The 20,606-nt window shown below is 45.6% G+C and overlaps 1 protein-coding gene across 2 annotated transcripts in view; it reads left to right on the top strand.

Annotated features, from left to right (window-relative positions):
* The first annotated feature begins 18,635 nt into the window (after positions 1-18,635).
* ZFPM2 (zinc finger protein, FOG family member 2) overlaps positions 18,636-20,606 on the top strand; it is a 422,481-nt gene continuing 420,510 nt past the window's right edge. For both annotated transcript variants that reach the window (XM_066626503.1, XM_066626502.1), the window contains exon 1: positions 18,636-19,361. In XM_066626503.1, coding sequence (XP_066482600.1) covers positions 19,322-19,361 — 40 coding nt within the window. In that variant the 5' untranslated portion in view covers positions 18,636-19,321. The remainder of the gene's footprint in view (positions 19,362-20,606) is intronic.

Here is a 20,606-nt window from a genome sequence, read left to right as displayed (position 1 = left end):
CCTATCATGAGGATTTGTTGGACATGTGGAAGTGGAAACAATGGAGGCTACACACTGTGATCTGATATTTTTGATTCAAGGGCATTTGCATAGCAGCTGAAGAATGAGAGGCATGTCCCTAAACAAGCCAAGATTTAACAGCCTTTTGAATAGTAGTACTTCAACTAGCTGTTTAACAGAGATTCATACTCGCACAAACTCCTCTGGGCTTGCAAGCCTCAATGCCATCAAATGCCCATCAAATTCAGGACTTTAAAAAAAATCAGAAAATTAGCGCTTTGTACATTTGCTTGTTTTATGTGGGACTATTAAGTATCACAAAAAGAGACACTGATTTTGCCATACCAGAAAAATATCTACAACCCATTTTAGGTCCTTAGCCACCACTGCTGCTCCTACTCTTCCTCTCATGCTTGCTGCAGTTGACTCCCTCCACCATAGGATGCAGTGCATGCTCTGTTGGTGTGGCTGCTTTGGCGGGGGGGGGTGTTAATTAGGATTGGGCTGTAAGTTTCTGGGGAGTGAGATGTTTCAATTCTATTGTTAAAATGTTACATTGTCATCTTTTTGAAGATATTTCAAGCAAATGTATGTTCCTCTTCTTTGACTGCCTTGGCAGTAGAGCACAACAGCGTCGCTTATCTTGCTACATTTGAAAAGCTAGAGGACAGAGCAGAAGAGGGTAGCCTAGAACATTGGTTCTCCCACGTAGTATTCTTTCTTTTCTGCTCAGGAAGGTTTGCTTGAGACCTTTCCAATTGGATTTTAGGTGGCAGAGTTGCTAATGGGCAGCCCAATCCTGTGCTTCCCAGCACCCAGGGCTGCAGTGGTGCCAAAATGGCTACCAGTTCATCCCATGGGACTGGGAGGCAGTGCTGGTGCTACTGGGGGAAAGGGAGCTTATGTTCCCTTACCCTCTGTAATGGCCAGGGGGCCCTGATGGGTCACCTCGAGTTAGGTTATGGTGGCAGGGCCTGCTGCCATCTCCTCCCCCTCCTGCCCCACTTTCCCCCTGTCCTCCCCCTGCCCTGGAATGCCTCCCCCCTGCCCAGACTTACCACTCTGCTGCCCAGTGCTTGCTTGGTGGTGGTCCTCCGTCCTCCACCCAGCTGGCCCAGCTGTAAGTGTTGCAGGTGTGCCTTACAGCACAATTGTGACACTGTGCACTGGCACTGGGCTGACACAGGCCCGTTTGGATTGGGCCTTAAATCCAGTTGTCTGGAACTGTCCACCACAGCTGGTGGTTCTGAATGTCCTGATGTGCTGGAGACAGCTGAGGGAGTGGGAAAGGATACAGAAAGCTGCTGTCATGGCCATTCAGAGAGGCAAGATAGAGACAGTGTTGCCAGACAGATACTGAGGCATCTGTGCCTAGGCAGAGACTGCAACATCTCACAAGACTTTCCTGAGGTCAGGCAGGGGGAGCAGGGCCTGAGGTGGCTGAGTAGCCATGTTTTTCTGAGCTCCTGGAAAGCTCTTGGAAAGCACGCTATTTCTTCCCAGAATCGCGGGTCTGATGAGATCCGAGGATCAGTGGTCAGAAGAGGCCTTGATCCTACAGATGGTGTATGGTTACAGAGAAGAAGGGTCCAACCAGGGACTGTTTTTTCTCCAAGGGAACCCAGCCATCAATGTCGGTGATGGTGAGGATTCAATGTTGAAATTAAGCCAAAGGCTCCAAGCAGGGAAGGAAGTTGAAAGAAACAAGTGAGAGTTGTTCCATTGTGTGTGTCTGGCATTAACTGACTGCCTGATTAAGCTTTTGCCCGAGAAAAGGAGAAGGAGGGGCAGGCTTTCCCCCTCCTGGGAGAAGAGGAAGGAGGGGGAGGCTTTCTCTGCTTATTTGCTTGTTGATGTGAGAAGAAGCTTTAGAGGAGATCTGCTGAGCTTGTTATGAAAATATGAGTGCATAACTCTAACTTTATAAATCTAAAATTTGTTGGATTATAAATTAACCGTCTTGGAATACAATTATTGTTGTGGAGTGTTCAGTTTCGTCTTCCTCTGGAGAGCTTGTGGAGTGTCTGTGGAGAGTGGCAGGAGACCTGCATTTCTTTTGTTTTGCAAAAGTGGTTGATTGTTTACATTCCTTTGATTATTGCCTGGAAAAGAATGCGGTTGACATAGAAACAAATATAAATAACAGAAATAAGATATAAACAACAGAAATAAGAACATTAGGGACATCTAGTGGACTAAAAAAGATACTACAAGGACAAAAACAGGACTTGACAAGTGAAGAAAGAAGATATAAGAAGGAAGAAAAAGGATGACAGGAAAAGGAGAGAGAGTTAGGAGCTTTTCTGCCCCAGAGTACAGCTTGGGAAAACTAACACAAGAGGAACCAAAAGGGAAAGAATGGAAGCAGATAATACAAGACAATATAGAGAAATTAGTGGTGATGGGACAGCAACCAACAAATCAATATCTGTGGGTTCAAGCTAGTTTGAGTGCGTTAACTACACAACTAAATGATCTTAGTGTACAACTTAAAGATGTTACATATATCTGAATCACATGAGAAAAAACAAAGGATTATGGAAAAAGTACTGGAAATGGGAAAGCAACAAGCAATCGATATTTACAAATCCAAATTAGCCTGGAAATCTTAATTCAACAGACAAGTGAGTCTAATATGCAACAAACAGGAGAGGACCACCAAAAGAGCAAAGAAATGGAAGATAAATCCAAACACTGGAGATCGGACAAAACAAACAATTGGAAGAGACAATGTTAATGGAGATAGCTTGTAAGGTAAAGACTCAAAAGTCACCAGACCAGAAAGGAGAAGAAATACTTCAACTAATTGATACAGATTGGATTGATCAAGTGAAGGAAGAAGAAATACTTCAACCAACTGACATAGATTGGAATGATCAAGTGAAGGAAATGACTCATCAAGATGTTGATTTAGCAAGAAGGACGAGTACATTAAACCGTGATCTGTTAAGAGGAATTCATGTGAAATTTATTAGAAAAAAAGATGGAAAGTTAAAGTCTAGAGAAGAGATTTGGCAGACCTGTGGATATTTAGGTTGGAGACAAGGGAATAGATAAAAAGAAAGACAGTAATGTGTTAATTTTGTATGTTAGAAATTAAAGCTTATTAGATGTCAATGAGAATTTATATAAGCTTTATAGGTGATATGTAATATGTATAAAAATTTTAGTTAATTTGATATTAATAGATATTAGAATTTTAGAGGATAATTTTAATGAATTAGAATTAATTTTAGGTGATATTGTTTTGGATGTTTACGTATATGTTTATGTATTTAGACATGAGGATATATTAATTTTGGATGTTATAGATAGAGAAATAATATATGTAATTATTAGGATATTAAAAGTTGTTAGTATGTTAGATATTGGATTATGATATTAATCTTTGTGAGGATTTTATATGCTAGATATTGGAAAGACATGAAGATCCCAATGAAAGATGAATTAATAGAGAAAATAATGAATGTGGTGGAAATGGACAGATTTTTAGAGAGCTTGGATCAACAGTGAAACCGATATAGATTGAGTAATGAAAATTATTTTATGCTTTGTTGAAAATAAAGTTGTATAAGTATAAGATAGGGTATTTAGATGAACGTATTATATATATGATATATTTGATATGATATGATATGATAGATAAATGATAAATGATATTAAGAGGCTAATGTAGAAGAGGAACTGGATTAGGAAATATGTAAAGATTTATTAGTTATAGTGATGTATGATATCTTGCACCCTCTAATATTGTGTTTATGTCTTGTATGTATTGTATTATGTTTAAATATATCCTTTAAAGTCCTATACTGCTCTGGGCCAGGGTATCTTAGAGATCGCCTACTTCCATACAATCCGGCTCGTCCTCTTAGGTCGTCAGAGAAGGCCTTTTTACAAGTGCTGCTGCCTAAGGAGGTACGTGGGGCGGCGGCAAGAAATAGGGCCTTCTCAGTAGTGGCACCAACTTTATGGAACTCCCTTCCCCTTGACTTGAGAATGGCTCCCTCTCTTGAGACTTTTCGGCGAGGCCTGAAGACCCTTTTGTTTAAACAAGCCTTCTGAGTTCATGGCCTTTTTAACATCTTTTCTATGTCTTTTAGTATTTTTACAGGCCTGATTCCTCTATGATTTGCTGCGTGTTGCTCTTTTTATCTGACTTTTGTATCTGACTACTGTTTTTATGGTATCTGTTAAAGTGTTTTAATATGTTTTTTATTTGTTGTTAAATTATGTTTTTAATCTGTTTTTAACATGTTGTAAGCCGTCCTGGGACCCTTTCGGGGAGAAGGGCGGGATATAAATAAAGTTTATTATATTATTATTATTATTATGTGTTATGTGTTTGTTATTTTGTTTTTGGAAAAATTAAAAAAAATTAATTAAAAAAAAAAGACTTTCCTGAGGTCAGCAGACATGTGCAGGACACCAGACCACGTAATGCCAGATGAGAGGAGATACTGAGATGGGACAGGTTGATGGTTGAATTCCCTGGGAAAGGGAGATAGCAAAGTGAGCCGGGGAGGAGTTATCAGGTGCTTGCAACCCTCTCCCCCTTACAGTCTGGGCTTGCAAGAGGAGCCTGTATTTTACTGATTTTACTGCAAATCAGTAAACCCTTGCTATGGGACAGTATAGAAATTTAACAAGCCAACAAACAACATGATATAAGTTTCCTACGGGAGAATGTACAAAAGCAAAGAAACAAAAAGACCCAGCAACAATCTTCAGTGAGCTTCAGCTAGATCAATGAGATCTGAATCATGAATTTATCTCACTTTACTATATATTATACAACCAAACCCAAATGAATAAATCCTCAGCTCTATGGCCCTCACATTAATCCATATTGATATTTTCCATGCTTATTATTTCTGCTTTCTCTAGCACCAGATATCCAATACTTACAGCAGTGGCAATTGACAGTTACATTTGCTCTCTAATAAAATCAGATATTGATGTATAACCATGAAACTGAATAATAAATGAATTTCTACACAGGATACATGAGAAGCAAGAAAAATTACTTCTTCATCACATTTAATTCTATTGATATCAACAATTCCAGCAATATACTTGAATAAAAGCTGTTTTATATGCAGGACATGTTATAAATTGTATGCATAAGCCCACTAGTCCATCTAGCTGTGTACTGCCTACTCTGACTGCCAGCAATTCTCAAAGGTCTCAGACCTCCTAGGTCTCCGGGGTCTTTGCTAGTTCTGCTACCTGACATCTCTGCAACTAGAGATGCCAAGAAATGAACCTGAGACTGTCTGCATGCAAAACATGTGCTGTACAACTAAGCAATGGCTTCATCATATGCACAGCACTACATCATAAGGATGTTTCTTCATCTGTAAAGTTTGGACATTTTTTAAAGGAAAGTGTGCTAGCTCCACTGTTTTCTCAAAGGCTGGTTTTACCTATAGAATTCTGCATGGAGGACCATCCTAAGACATTTTTTAGTCCCATATGACTGCAGCATGCTATCAAAAAGAGTCAAAATAACAAACTTAAAAATGGTTTCCACCCATCTCCAGTGTCTGCTGCTGTAATATGACCAGAATATGAAACAGGAAGTGGAAGTAATTCCCTTTAGCAAATAAAATAATACAGGGCACAATCCAGAGGTGCCCTTGGGCAGGCACAAGTCCCTTGCGCCAGCCTAGGAGGGTCACAAACGTGCCATAAGGTACGTTGGCGTCTCCTTGGGAGTCGGCAAAGCCAGCACAGTGTTGTGCTGGCCTGCAGAGGTTGACACAAGGATCTGGAGTGGGCAGGGAGGAGGTGTTCTGGGGTGGGGGAAGGGTAGGCGGTAGACAGCCCCGGGGCAGACAGGTGGGGAGCGGGAGGCAGGGCTAAGACCCAGCAGTTATGCCAGATTCCAACCCCAGTTCCCAGGGAGTTAGGAGCAATTTCAATCTGCTCTGCTCTCCTTGGACTTGTGCCACCTCAGGAGGTGGTGCAAGTCTGAGGAGACCCATAGGGGCTAGGGTGTCTTACCCTAAGATTCCCCTTACCTCTGGCTGTGCTACTTTGGGCTCCTATCCCGCGCTGGATACAGCACCAGCCTCTTGGCTTGCCTGTTGCAGCGCAGGGTAGGATTGCGCCCACAGTCTTGTTGCCAACACTCCTCTCAAACATGCATTTTCCAATACATGTGCAAACACATACACCAGTGGTATTCAAACCAGTGGTCCCTTTCCCCTTAAGGGGAGGAGGCAGGCAGGAGGCAGGGAGGAGGCAGCGGTGCAATCCCCAGGATTGCGCCGCTCAGGGGGCTGCAGGGGCTTGGGTACACTTGCCCAAGCCTCCTGCAGCCTCCTGGGGGTGCGGGGAGCCCTGTGTGAACTTTGGCAGGGCTCCCCAGGTCAGGGAAAGTGAAAGCGGGGCGATCGCACCCCGCTCCGCTAAACCGGAAGCGGAGTGCGATCACTCCACTTTCCCTTCTGACGGGGCTGCAGGGACTGGGGTGCACCCTCCAGCCCCTGCAGCAGCCATTCCTGGGTGTAGTGAGCTGGGTGCAAGTGACTGCAGAGCTCCCCAGGTGAGGGAAAGTGAGAGTGGAGAGATTGTGCTCTGCTTCCTAAGTTATGAAAGACGAGTTGCACAGAGGTTTAAATGGTTGTGGATGAAAAAATACTTGTGAATAGCTGCATTTGTGCAGGAATAGGTTAAAAGAAGGAAGCAAAGAGACAGGCTGTGAGTTAGGTTGTCAGCTGGGCTAAGTTTCTTCTTCCAGAGAGGACCCAATGAGAGAGAAGAGGAAAATCAGTGGTAGGTTTGAAACAAGCACTGGGAATTGAGGCTTATAGAAGGCAGGAGGAGTTATGAGGGTTAGAGGGAGAAAGAAGAGAAATTACCTATGCTTAATTTGCACAGTATGATGTCCTTCTGTGAACATAAGAACAGCCCCAGTGGATCAGGCCATAGGCCCATCTAGTCCAGCTTCCTGTATCTCACAGCGGCCCACCAAATGCCCCAGGGAGCACACCAGATAACAAGAGACCTCATCCTGGTGCCCTCCCTTGCATCTGGCATTCTGACATAACCCATTTCTAAAATCAGGAGGTTGCGCATACACATCATGGCTTGTACCCCATAATGGATTTTTCCTCCAGAAACTTGTCCAATCCCCTTTTAAAGGCGTCTAGGCTAGACGCCAGCACCACATCCTGTGGCAAGGAGTTCCACAGACCGACCACACGCTGAGTAAAGATAAGAACATAAAAACAGGGCTTGTCCAGGATTTGAACCCAGGACCTCTCACACCCAAAGCAAGAATCATACCCCTAGACCAACAAGCCGCTTGGTGAAATGAGACTGGGCTGTATGGCTTTGGATCCCAGGGAAAAAGGAAAAATGCAAAATGTAGCCAGAAAGGTGTCCCTTGGTGGACAAGGAAAGTAACTCCACTGGAGGTTAGGGCAGCTACTGAGGCAAGAGGCTCTCCAAGTAGGAAAAACAGTATGGAAGTCTCTATTGGCAGGACAGACTCAAAAATGGATGGTGTGGACACCTTCAGTGGGGAAGAAACAGGACAAAATTCTTCCTCTAGAGCAGGAGTAATAGGAATACAAAGAATACAAAGATGTTTCTGGATGGAAATCTTCTGGGTGCGCAACCAGGAGTTTCGTGGCTTGATTAAGGTGTGTTCTTCTAGGAGCGTGAAAAGGTCCCATTCCACCCCAATTGGAGAGGTTCGTGAAGGGACAAAAGATTGGCAGAATGTGGGCTGTACATATACTGAGGTTGTTGGTGGGAGTGGCTTCCTGGAGAAGGAGGCTGAAAAGATTGCCCAGGTGGCCTCCCCTATTGGCAGTTAGGCTTAGGCCCCAGTCCTACTGAGGCCTTGTGCTGATGGAACTAGAGTTACAGGATTGTCACCTGGAAACTAATGCTGATTTCTGGAGTCTCCAGGCCAATGCTGGAGGGTTTGCAACCCTGTTTGTAAATTGTCCTAGGGGTGAAATTACAAAACAAACTTCAAACAGTTTAGCAGCCCTTTCTACTAAACCTGGTAACTCTAGAATCCGTAGAACAGTGAATGAGTGAGGTTGAGGCTGGTGATCTCCAACAAATAATTCTTAACACCCTCTCCGAACTACAATTTCCAGGAATCCATTAACAGTTAAACTGGTACAAAACCAATGTAAAGTGCATTTAGGCTCATGGATGTTAGTATCTCTCTAGGAAACATGCTTACAGAGTAATTCTGTTCATTTTAATGGATTTTACTTCCAAACAAATTTATTTAAGATCATAGCCAATGGGGTTATATCCTATGGAGCATAAAGACAATAGCACTCATTCAAACTATCTTCACAGCCCTCTTTACCCTATAGCACTTCCTTGAACTCCCCGCTCCCTGAAAAATCACTCCTGAAGTTTGGGGGAACGTCAGGAATGATGTGAGATTATGTTGGGGGCTGCTGAAGGAGTGGAAAATGGCTGAAACATGCATGGAGGGCAGCTTCTGTGAGCTCTGCTTTTGCCCAATTTTTGGCCATTTTCTTCTCCCACAGTAGCCTCCTGCCCCTTATCCTACATTGTTTCTGAAGGTCTCTCTCAATATACAGTAGTGTTTTTGTTTTGTTTCTTCAGAGGATTTCATGGGGCTGCCATTGGAAGTAGGGAGTAGGGAAGACAACTTCTGTTCACACCATTGCACTCGCTCTTTAGGACACAACCCATTGTTGATAATGGCTAAATTATATTATCCAGGGCCTAATCCTACTTTCTAATGATGATGCGACCATGCCAACAGGGCACACACTGCATCCTGCAATGGGAGAGCAGAGACCTCCTCAAGCTAATATTTGTTCTCTGACCTAAAGGCTGCTTTGGTGCTGAAAAGTTGGATAGGATTGGGCCCTCGGTCATTTAGAAGTTACATTTGTTTTAAGGTAGGTAGCCCTCGACCTGAAGGAATGCAATCATCCCTCTAACAATTCTCACCACTGCACAGAGTCCTTCTGTGGCTGCGTGGTGGTTGGGTGGAGACTCTGGACGTTTGGACTTTTGGGAAACTGAATTCCAAACATCAGGCTGTTTCAAGCTATGCGGTCATGTGGCCATGTAGCTTAGGGTGAACAGTGGATGGAAGCCCATCTATTTAAATTAGGGCCCAATCCTATCCACCTTTCCAGCTCTGAAGCAGCTGTGCCAATAGGGTGTGCACTGCATCCTGCAGTGGGCAAGCAGTCATGGAGGCCTCTTCAAGGTAAGGGAACATTTGTTCCCTTACCTTGGTACTGCACTGCAGCTGCATCGGTGCTGGAAAGTTGGATATGATTGGACCTTTCATCTTAAACTCAGGAAAGATTTGGGGAAATTTTTGCAATGCAGGGCAAAGAATACAGTGGTGGTAATATAAATATTCCAACACAGGTGAAACGTTTAGAAGACTCTAGAAAGTAGTCGCTTCCAAATAGCTGTCTAAGGACATTAACTGACAAGGTCAAGCACTGGATTTAATCAAATTAATTTTGCAGCTGGAGGTTTAGCTATGGTTATGAGACAGAAGTCATATCAGGTAAGCGATGCTAACCACAAGAAAAAGCAATATGTCATCAGCATAAAGTGAAATATAACCATTTTCATCTCTAAAGGAATTATGAAAAGCTTTAGGAAGTATCGTTTTTAAGTGCACCTTGCAATGTCACTGGGTGGTAATGCAAAGCAGTTTGTGATGTAGCTTAGTCTGAGTGCAATCTTTGGTAAAAGTTTAAGATGATTATATCGGTGATATGCTGATGCAGCGAACATTAAAAGCTTAGAACTCTGACTCTGTATTTGTATTTAAAAGTTTGTCTTATGTTGTTGTAAGTCAACTATGGTCTGATCCAGCTCTCTTTAAAGTTAATAGCGCTTTTCCTTTGGTGCTAGAGAGCTCCAGGCAAAGTACTAGATCTTTGACATTTTCTTTGCTGTTTCTAGTCAAGGAACTTGAAAGAGAATCGTGCATTGGTAATCCTTTCATCTGCAGTAAGTAATAAATAATAATCAAGGGCTGGAGATTAGGAGAAACTAGAGACCTACTGGAAGAGTTTGTATTTCAGATCAAGATGTGAACTTCACCCTTCCTTACCTCTGCAGCTTCTGGCCATGTATATATTGCGTCTCTGCTCATACTTTCTTACCTGGCACTCATTTGCCTCTCAAAATTTTCCCTTTTGGTTGTCATTTAAGGTCACCACCTGATCACATCCTCCTTCATAACTTTCCTTTCCCCCTTTGCCTGTTGCTTTCTCAGAGCCCCCAATTACCCCTCTTTTATTCCCCTTCTTGATTTGTCCTTGTTTGCCCACATCCTTATGTCTGCCCTTCTTTAGGATCTGAGTAGCTAAGCAGATGGCAAGATGTGAAGCCTCAATATTAGACTAGTTCAGACAATGGCACCCAAAGACCCTTCTGACTGCCCCATCGCTCTTTGATAGTAGACACAAATAGACAAGCTAGTGTAGGGCAGTAGTTAACGTGTCAGACTAGGACGACGGCAGACCTGGGTTCAATCCTCTCTCAGTCATGATGCTCACTAGGTGACCTTGGGGCAGTGACATTCTCTTAACATCACCTACATACCCAGAAAACAGGTGGAAAATAAATATAACAAATAAATAAGCTTTGCCACTAATACTAAGGGTGCAATCCTAACCAATTTTCCTGCACTGACCTAGCCTCAATGCAGCCCCAAGGTAAGGTAACAAACATGCCCTTACCTTGAGGAGGCCCCTTTGACTGCCTACCCACTGCAGGATGCAGTGCATGCCACATTGGCACAGCTAGGTCAGTGCTGGAAAGTTGGTTAAGATTGAACCCTAAATCTGTTAGCACAGTATAGTATGGATTAATGTTGCATCTAGAGCAGAACATTGCATTTTAGTTTCCCCCCAACTACACTATACAAACTAGTTATCTTTTAGCTGCACTGGGAGCCCAATCCTATGGGCCTCCAGCACCAGTGCTGAGCTCCTGACAGTGCTGGGTGTCATTAATGTGCCATAAAGCAGGTTTATGGCACCCTGTGAGGAGGGAGCACTTGTGCCAGGTCAGCGCTGGACAGAGGAGTGCCCAAAGTTTTAATTCGTACTGCCAGTTGATGATGATGGATTTTCAGGTGTGTGGTAGGGGAGGCATTCCAGGTGGTGGTGCAGGTGGTGGTGTGGGGAAGGAACTGGTTGGGGGGGGGTTCTATCCTATCCTCTGTGTCAAGCTGAAAAGCCTGATATGGAGGTTCGCAAATCTGCGCCAGCAAAATAGCTGGTGTAGACATGAGAAGCCCCGATGAGGCCACCTGAGGAGACCACTGGGTACAGCAGTTGCCATTCTGATGCTGCACCCTGCTGAGGATAGGATTGGGCTGCGGACCACATCCAAATACAGTCACTGACTATAGTAATTTTTCAACAAGGGGCTGAAAAATCCACAGTACAAAGTAGAGTGATATCTTATTAAAAAGCGTTAAGAGAAACTAGTAATGCGCATTGTAATAACTGTCTGCACTGACCTTACACAGTGAGTGGCAGATGTATGGGTTTTGGGGTACAATTCTATAAATGAAGTGTGGCCGATGGAATGAAATTGAAGTCTACAATTCTGGGAACAATATATGCTAAGATCAGTCCTGTGACAGTGGGGGACAAAACTGCAATAAAATGTGACAACAGTGCAGCTCTGGATGTATTTTTAGCCAGCAAACCAGTAATCAAATGGTAATTTTGCTTACATGATTTCTGAGCCTATTTATATATTCGTGCTAACGTTGCCCTAAGATTAAAATGCATGCTTCATAGTGTCATCCATAAATGATAGAGAATCATTCTGCATCTGCTGCCTGGATTTGCTAGATCTGGAAGAAATAAGTTCAGTTGCCCTGAACTCACCTTTTAGGTTGGCCAAGATGCTGTCTTCACAGAGGTTTGTATATATATCTGCAAAACTCTGCAGCAAAAAGAACTTCTGTTTACCTTTGTCCTGGATATTAAAAGTAGCTAGGTGTGCCAATTATAAAAACCTTACGAACAGTGAGAGCTAAAATGCTGAGATGAATGTGAGAAACTCTGGTTCAAATCCTTTTATAATGACTTGGATGGCCTTGAACATGCCATCATTTCTCTTACTAATCCAAGCTGCAGTGTTGTCATGAGTCTAAATTGCTGTAGAAACTTTGAGATGGAAAATCAGATAAATAATAATGGTGCAGTCCTAACTGGCATGGCCAATTCAGCACCAGTCCAGTTTTGTAAACATGCCGTCATGCGCGTTGGCAGCTATTCTACATTTGGCTGTGCTGGCTCAGAGACTGCGCCACCTCAGCAGCAGAGGATCTGTTCCCTGCTCCTCTGAATCCAGCAGAGGTCGCAGACAGAGCTCTAGAGCTGAAAAATGTCGCTTCACCTGGTTTCACCGTGAACCAGAACTGATGTGTTAAAGCCTTATAAGGAATTAGGAGGCCCAGGGAAGCCCTTGATGGCTTCCCTGGGCCTCCAAATGCCTTATAAGGCTTTAACACATCAGTTCTGGTTTCATGGAGAAACAGGAAGTGATGTTTTTTTCAGCTCTAGGGCTCAGTTTGAGCCTGGCAGAGGCTGCAGGCACGTGTCTGTGGCCAATGCTAGGCTCAGTGCTACCTCCGGAGGCAAGAGGAGTGAAGCTCTCCTCCGAAGGGTGGGAGGGAGGTGTTCACTTGTATCCTTAGTTTCATAAAACTGCGGGGGGTTCCAGAACAGAACACCCAGGGACGTGCCTGTATTCTATTTGGTGCTGCACAAAGACCAGCTTTCCCCGAGTTTTTCCCAAGCTTATGAAAACCCATAAAGAACTGAATTTGGAATAGTTTTATGCTGTATTATCTATAGTTTTATTTTAATATGCAGTAGTATCTGTCACTTTATCTTTGCTACAGATAGTGTACCTTTTTTGTATTTTATGTTTTAATTCTTGCTAACTGGCAGCCCAGTCCTATCCTTCCGAGGGCCACTGGGTGCAGCGGTGCTGTGGCACAGCGGTACCACAGAGGGTGCTGGAGGTCTTTTCTTGCAATGGGGTCTTGCAATGGGGTTACTCAAGTCTGTGCCAGCTAATTTGCTGGTGCAGACTTGAGAGGTCCCATGTCAGGCTTTGCAGCTCGAAGCAGGATCCGGCAAAGGAGGACTCTGCCAGTCCCACTTCTCTCCTGGGCTGGTCCTTCCCCTGTTCCACCCTCCCCCACTCTGAAATGCCTCCCCTGCCCTGAACAGCCACACCACTGGCCAGTGGTGCCACTTAGCATCGGCCGGTGACCTTCCGACACTCAGTGCTATGGGCTCATAGGACTGGGCCTTTAAGACACTCTTGGAAATGTTATTTGAAGGGCAGGATACAGCTCTATATGTAATGGTAATGTAAAAATTAATAAATAAGAGGGCAGAGGAAGTTGCAGAACATTCCTGAGATCTATCTCTCCAGGTCTCCTAGCCATATGTTATGCTTGGCTTCCTCTTTCTGTCCTCCTGTTTCTTCATTTGCAGATGCTGCAACTAGATGAGTGCTATAAAGAACAGTGTAAAGTCAGGTTTGCTTTGCAGTGTAGTTAGGTTTGCTCAGGATGTAACAGTTCTTCAGGGTTTCTGGTTTTTTCTAGCTTCTTCTACCTCTTTGATGAAATAGAGTTTTGGTCTTTGTTTTAAACAATTCTTCCTTAGCCTAAATGACTTCTAATTGTATTTTATTTTATTGTTGAAACATATAGCCTACCTTTCCGCCTGACCCAGTAATGAAATAAGTTTAAATAGCATGGTATTATCTACCATTATGTAGCTGAAATTTTCTTTTTGGTCAGGGTAAATTAAGAAAGCATTTTGGTTTTTCTCTTGACTTTTCAAAATGCAGCTTCAACAATGTCAAAAGTTAAAAAATAAAAAAGAACAGAGCATTTAAATATTACAGAATTTCCGTCATAAAAATAGAAAAGTTGAACTTTAGAGGAGAAATAACAGTATTTGGAAAATGTAGCAGACATAATTGAATACATACCTTTTGGAACTCATAATTCACAGAGCTTTTTAAAATAATAGTTAGCATTTATGTGCATATATTTATTTTTCTATGATTTCTAAAAAGGTTGGTGTGTGTGTTAGGACAGAAGAAGCAGACCCCTTTGATTTCTTTGTCTCACTAAAATGACTGCAATAAAATCATGAGTGGATTATCAAGGTCAAAGCCTAGAGCCCTTTGGAGAGAACACTTTTAATGTTCAAAACACTTCACATATATTTGTTCAGTAACCAGGGTGATGGGAACATATCTTGGTAGTGTCCAAGCAACTGTACGGGATCCCAGGCCAGTACAGTAATTCATAGTATTTAATCCCACAGTATGGGAGCCAGTATACTAATTCATAGTATTGGTTGTTACCTTTAAAGTCCTTTATGGTTGGGGTCTGGGTGCCTGAAGGATTGTCTGCTTCAGCATGAACCTGCTTGTACCCTGAATTAATTGTTGAAGAATTTCCTGAGAATTGTTCCTTCCTTCTGTTAGGCAAATGGTGAATACTGAGGGCATGGTCTTCTGAGTTCTCACATCCTGTTTCTGGAATGCTCTCCCCAAGGAGGCTCGTCTGGTGCCTACCCCAATATCTTGTTGGTGTCAGGCAAAAACGGTTCCATTTTCCCAGGTTTTTCAATCTTTTGCTGCTTTTATTAGCTCCCCATCTCTCTCTTGTTTGAAGGCTGGCTTTGCATTATATTGTAAACTTACATGCCATACTAGAAATATTTATGTTGAAGGGCAGCATAAAACAAATATATAAATTTGAATGAGAGTTCTATAAGGTCGGCCAGTACAGAAACTGCAGTGTGCTAGATGCTGCACATCTGATATAAAATACTGCTTAAAGAATATTAGTTAATCTTTATTCAAATTTGATTTTTTTTTCTAACTAAAAAGACAGCAAAGAAGTTGACATATTTTGAATCTCATTTGCAACATTAATGTTCTCACAGCCATTGTGAAAATCTTCCAAATGTGTATGGTAAACTAGGTTTACATAAATATTATTAAGAACATTAGAAGATCCCTGCTGGATCAGGCCAAAGGCCCATCTAGCCCAGCACCCTGTTTCTCACAGTGACTCATCAGTTGTCTTTGAAAAGCTCACAAGCAAGAAATGAAGGAATACCAAACTCCCATCACTGATCCCTTGTAACTGGTTTCTAGATACACAGCCTCTGAACCTGGAGATAGCCTATAGCCATCATGACTATGAGCCAGTGTTATTCTCAGAAAGCTTGTGACAAGGAAAAAGAAACCCAACAAGAAGCAAAAACTACCCCATATGTTTCTAGAAGTTATATGGATTCATATAATGAATATTGATAGTGGTGAATGACCCTCAAGTTAAATGCTTCTTCCAAGGAAAAAAACTGAATAGCAGATAAATTTGATGAGGAGCATAACCTGTTCATGGATAATTTATAACAGAGCTAAAGCTTTTAAATAAACTGTGTCGTTGGCATCCTTCAGTCTCGGAAGACTATGGTATTGCGCTCTGAATAGTGGTTCTGGAACAGAGTGTCCTCTCCAGTGTAAAGCCTGGGTAAAGTAGATATGGAGGATAGACTGTTACCCACACAGCAAATCCCCCCTCTCCACATCACTGAAATGATCCAATGGAAAGGCAGAAGCCAATATGGTTGGTTCCAGTGGCGTCGCAGGAGTTGCCAGAACATGACTGTGTTCAGCCATGAACTGCCTCAGGGACTCCGGCTCTGGATTTTGCCTCGAGGTTGACACCTGAAGCCTTTTCCATAACTGGATGTAGCCACAAGGCAGTGGAGGTTTGGGATCAGAGTTTCCCTTCTCTCAGATGAGCTGCCTTCCCAGGTTAATGAGTTCCATCTACCCAGTGGCTGTTTAATCGCCTCTTAAGACAAGTACAGCCAAACTGAGGGCCTATTCTTATCCCCAGCCCCCAGGGGCACTGTGTTTAAATGAAGGGTTTAAAGGTTTAAACTGTGTTTAAAGGGGCATAGTTTAAATAAACTATGCACACAAATAATCTGTGTATCTAGAATCTTTGCTCACAGTTGTGAGTTCTAGATTCTGAAATAGTTTGTTCAGCTCAGTACCCTAGAATGATAATCTTCATCCTTTCCAGACCAAGGACCTACTTTTAATTCCTAATTGAGATATGAGATCTACTTCAAAGTTTTCATAATAACTGCCTGTTTTCTCTCATTATGTTAGGGTAATCACAGAGGGACGGGCTCCTATATGTTTCATCCACAAGACATTTTTTCAGGTGCACCTTATCGTGCAAGGGTGATAAAGATATAGCTACCAAAATAATTCCTTCTGCTTTACACAACTATTAAAGATGAGGAAACCCTGCCCTCTTTTTCCATCTGGCCACTCTTCTCTCTCTCTCTCTCTCTCTCTCTCTCACCCATACAAGAAAATAACACAGTCCACCAGTTATAATGACAATGGGTACTGACAGTTGTACTACCAGTGCAACCTCTCCTAGGTAGTGGCATAATCTCCTTGTTAGTTGCAATCCAATGTTGTTATAACAGGTGAAGTGTGTGGGGGGGGGGGGGGAAGGAAGATTGTACATTGCAGGGACCCTTCTGTGGTTTTTTTGGAAGGTTAAAAAAAAAAAGAAAAGGCAAGGAGATGGTAACATGACCACTTTGTTACCAACCACCAGTCTGTCTTTAAGTCCTTGAGCAGCGCCTTCTGAGACCTCCACCCTGAGTCCATGCTGGACTTGCATCATCAGGTGTCTAGGGTCCAGAAGACAGGGTAGATCAAGAGAAGGGTGCTCCTTCTCTATCATCCGTCAACCTCTCACCCACTTCTTTGTTCTCCTGTAACTTAATAATAATAAAACTTTTATTATTCCTGTCTTCCTTTCCTTTTTCATCTTTACTTAACTTGAAAGTTTTTTAACAGGGACTTATTTTTAAATGATGTGTAAAATGCTTAGATTATTTTAAGCCCTAAACAAATAATAAATGATAATAATTGCCTGCAATGAAAACATGTTGGCAGAAAGATATGTTTTCCAAGAAGGATTTCACAAAAGTGGATTGTAGATTTGGGGGGGAGGGGCATAGACCTTTGCTTTTTCCACTGGAACTTTTGTATAACATCTAGAAGGAGTTATCAAGGTCCAAGCCCAGAAATGTTCTACTAGAAGTGCTATCCAGTGAGAACTCTTAGCTAATGACATGTGAATTTTAATGTTTTTTAAGCAGACTGGTATAAATGTCCATTAATCCTTCCTTAATTGCAGTGCAATTGCTGTTATGCAATATTATTAATATACATGTTCCTTTATATACAGTGCCTAGCACATAATTATTCTTGGCTTGAAGGCATCTCTTTATTTTTACAAGTCCCAGGGTCGAGCAGGTTTCAGAGGTAGACTTAGCTGAGGAGGCCTAAAAGAATCCCTCTCAGCGCTTATTCAGCATGTGAACAAGGAGATTTTCACTCATGACACGTGCAGGTCTACTCTGAAATCCCCCTGAATTCAACAGGGCTTATTTCCCAGTAGATCCGACTACAGCTCTAATCAAGGGTCTTGTTTATTTCCCTTCAAAAAACAGTTAGGAACTCAAAACAGTATTATGAAGTGGTCACTATGTGAATACAATCGAACCAATGTCATCCCCAAACTGAGGGAAGTGATGACAGCATCGCAATATGTAATGCACACTTAATTTTGGGAAGTCAGCCTCACTGAGCAACTGACTGACTTCAGTGGGACTGACTTCAGTCTAGGCTTTTTTTTACCTGCAGGAAGTTCCAAGTACTTGTCCTGAGAGCTGTCACTCAGTGGCATAGCTAGAGGGGGGCAAAGCATTAAGTCTTGCAGGGAGCCTCGCTGCAGCGTGCAAGGGGCCCCTTCCCTTTGGAGCCATTCCAGACAGGGCGACCTAAAGAACTTGTAAGGAAAGTGCTCTCAGTGGCGTAGCTAGGCGGGCAAAGTACTAAGGCTGCAATCCTAACCACACTTTCCTGAGAGTAAGCCCCATTGAACAAAATAGGGCTTACTTCTGAGTAGACCTGGTTAGGATTGTGCCTGAATCTTGCGGGGAGCCTTGCTGCAGCGTGCAAGGGGCCCCTCCCCTTTGGAGCCATTCCAGGTGGAGGGAGCAAAACGGACTTTTTCCTTAATACTCTCGTTCAGTGGCGTAGCTAGAGGGGGAGCAGGGCACGAAGTCTTGCATGGCTCTGAAGGGGAGGGGCCCCTTGCGCGCTGCGGCGAGGCTCCCTGCAAGACTCCGAGCTTTACCTCCCCAGCTACGCCACTGACTGAAGAGTGGCAGGACCCATTCCCGATGCGAACGCCAAGCGGGCTCCAGCGTAGCTCGGGAGGGTTCTTTTGGTTGCCGTCTCCTTCCACCGGGACCTGTCCACGCGAGCCCCGCGGCACGAGGATGGCTGAAGGGCCCTCGACCACCGCGCCCCGAGGGGGGGAAACACACGTGCCCTCCACTAGCATTGTTCTCAGGGCTCCGCTCAACTTCTTCCGCGCAGCGCCGCGCCGGGGCTGCCGGGGCGTCCCGCTTCCCTTCCCTGCCCGCTGAGCGCGCGCGCGCCTGCATGTGCGCTCCGGGCTTCTGGAGAGGGACGGGCGGCAGCGCGGCCGGCCGGCGGGAGGGCGAGGAGCGAGGGGAGCCTGGCCAGCCAGCCACCCAAGGAGCCCCCTCCCAACTCCGGGACAAGCCCCGGACTTGGCCAGCGCGCAGCTTCGGGGCGCAGCCGGCCAGGGCTGAGGGGCCCGACCCCGCCACCTCTCCAAGCGCCTCCCCCGCTCGCCCCTTCCCCAGTCTTCCCGTGGCCTTCCCCTTCCCCCAGCGCCCCCCCCCAAGCCGGCCAGCCTGAGGGAGCGCTGCTGGGAGAGGAGGGCGGCAGCGGAGGCAGCCTCTGCACAGCGAAAGGCAGCACCGAGCGAGCGAGCGAGCAGAGCGCGCGGCCCCCTCCCTCCCCTCTCTTCCTGCCTCCCCCTCCCTGCGCCCCCCCGCAGCCAGCGCCCCCATCCCCTCTCCCTTTCTTCCCTCGCGCGGACACGCGCGCGCCCACCCAGCCGCCTTCCCTCTGCTGCTGCTTCTCCTCTTCGCCTGTCATCTCCCGTCAGCTGCTGCCTGCGAACCCGGCACGTTGCCTCGCCTCGCCTCGCCCCCCCCGTTTTCCTCCTTCCCTCGCGCTTGCCCGCTCTCCCCCGCCCCGCACGACTTACCTTGCACCCCCTTTCACACTCTCAGTGCACCTGAAGCCGGAGCAGCCGCAGCACCAGCAGCCGCAGCCGCCAGCCAGCCAGGCAGGCAGCATGTCCCGAAGGAAACAGAGCAAGCCCCGGCAGATCAAGCGTAAGTTTCTTTGAACCGAGGGGCCGAGGAAGGGGGTGCTGGAGCTTCCAGGAGCGCGGCAGGCGAGGCCGGCCAGCGGCAGCAGTGGCTGCGCCCCGGTGGGAGCTTGCAGGGAGCCTGGTGACCTGGAGGGAGCTGCGCCTGCCCGCCCCCCTTCAGGAGCCCTCCGCCGGTCAGGGCTTCGCCACGGAAAAGTTGGCGCCGAACTTAGCGCGCACGGAGGCGGCCACCCGCTCCCCACCGTCCTGGGAGTGAGCCCCATGGACTGTGAGGAGACATGCCTAGGCGGGGGCTTGCAGGCTGCCACCCTCCCCACTCTTTCCTGGGAGGAAGCCCCGTTGACTCCGGTGGGACTGACTTCGGAGGAGGCAAGCCTAGGCTGGGGCTCTGAGTGGGGGAAGAAGCGGGGAAGGGGCGTCTTCTCCCCCCCCCCCCCCGTAACTTTTCTGGAAGCCGAAGAGTGGCAGGCAGGCTGGCAGGCCAGGCGCGCTGCGCGTCCCCAGCTGCTCTCGCCTGCGGGCGGTGTGTGCGCGAGGAGGAAGAACTTGCCAGGCGCGCAGAGCGGCAGGGAACCGGCTTCCTCGCCCCCCTCCGCAGCCCAGGGCGTGCAAAGCCCCCCCCCCCCCCGAAGGGCGCTTCCCAGGACCGCTGTGAGAGGGTCCCTGCTGTGGAGGAAGCCAAAACGCGCTGGCAGCTGCTCGGGAGGCTGTGCCCGCCTCTGGCAGGCGCTTCCGTGCAGAGAGAGGCGAGGCTAGGCGAACTCCGTGCAGGGAGCCTCTGCGCAAAGCAGTCGCGCCGGACTCTTTAGGGAGCCAGCAGTTGGGCCACTGCACGAGAAGTTCCCGTAGACTGAGGAGGTGGCGCAGCTGGGGGTGACTGGCCATGATCTGTGCCATCCCTGCTGTCTAGGACACAAATCAGGCACGTTCCCTTGTGATGCCAACTTCCTAAACTTTTCTGAGCCCTGACAGGGCTCAACTCTGAGCCCTGAGACTTTTCTGAGCTTTTTTCATACCAGACTCAGTTCATGGGCTCCGGAAGTCGCACACTGGGTGTCTCCAAACGATAAAGGCAGAACCAAAAGCAGTGTCCTCGTAGAGTTGAATGGAGTGGTCTGTTCCCAAGTGCCTTTTAAACAGTGTCACGTGACTTGCCCAAACAGCATATTTTGGGAGCTTTCAAGTTTCCCGATGCATCATATATATTTTAAAATATGTATATTAAAAAGTAGTTTCTTTTGCATTG

Source organism: Tiliqua scincoides, chromosome 4 (genome assembly GCF_035046505.1).
Source record: "Tiliqua scincoides isolate rTilSci1 chromosome 4, rTilSci1.hap2, whole genome shotgun sequence".
In the NCBI taxonomy this organism is placed as follows: domain Eukaryota; kingdom Metazoa; phylum Chordata; class Lepidosauria; order Squamata; family Scincidae; genus Tiliqua; species Tiliqua scincoides.
This window is presented reverse-complemented; position numbering and strand designations above follow the sequence as displayed.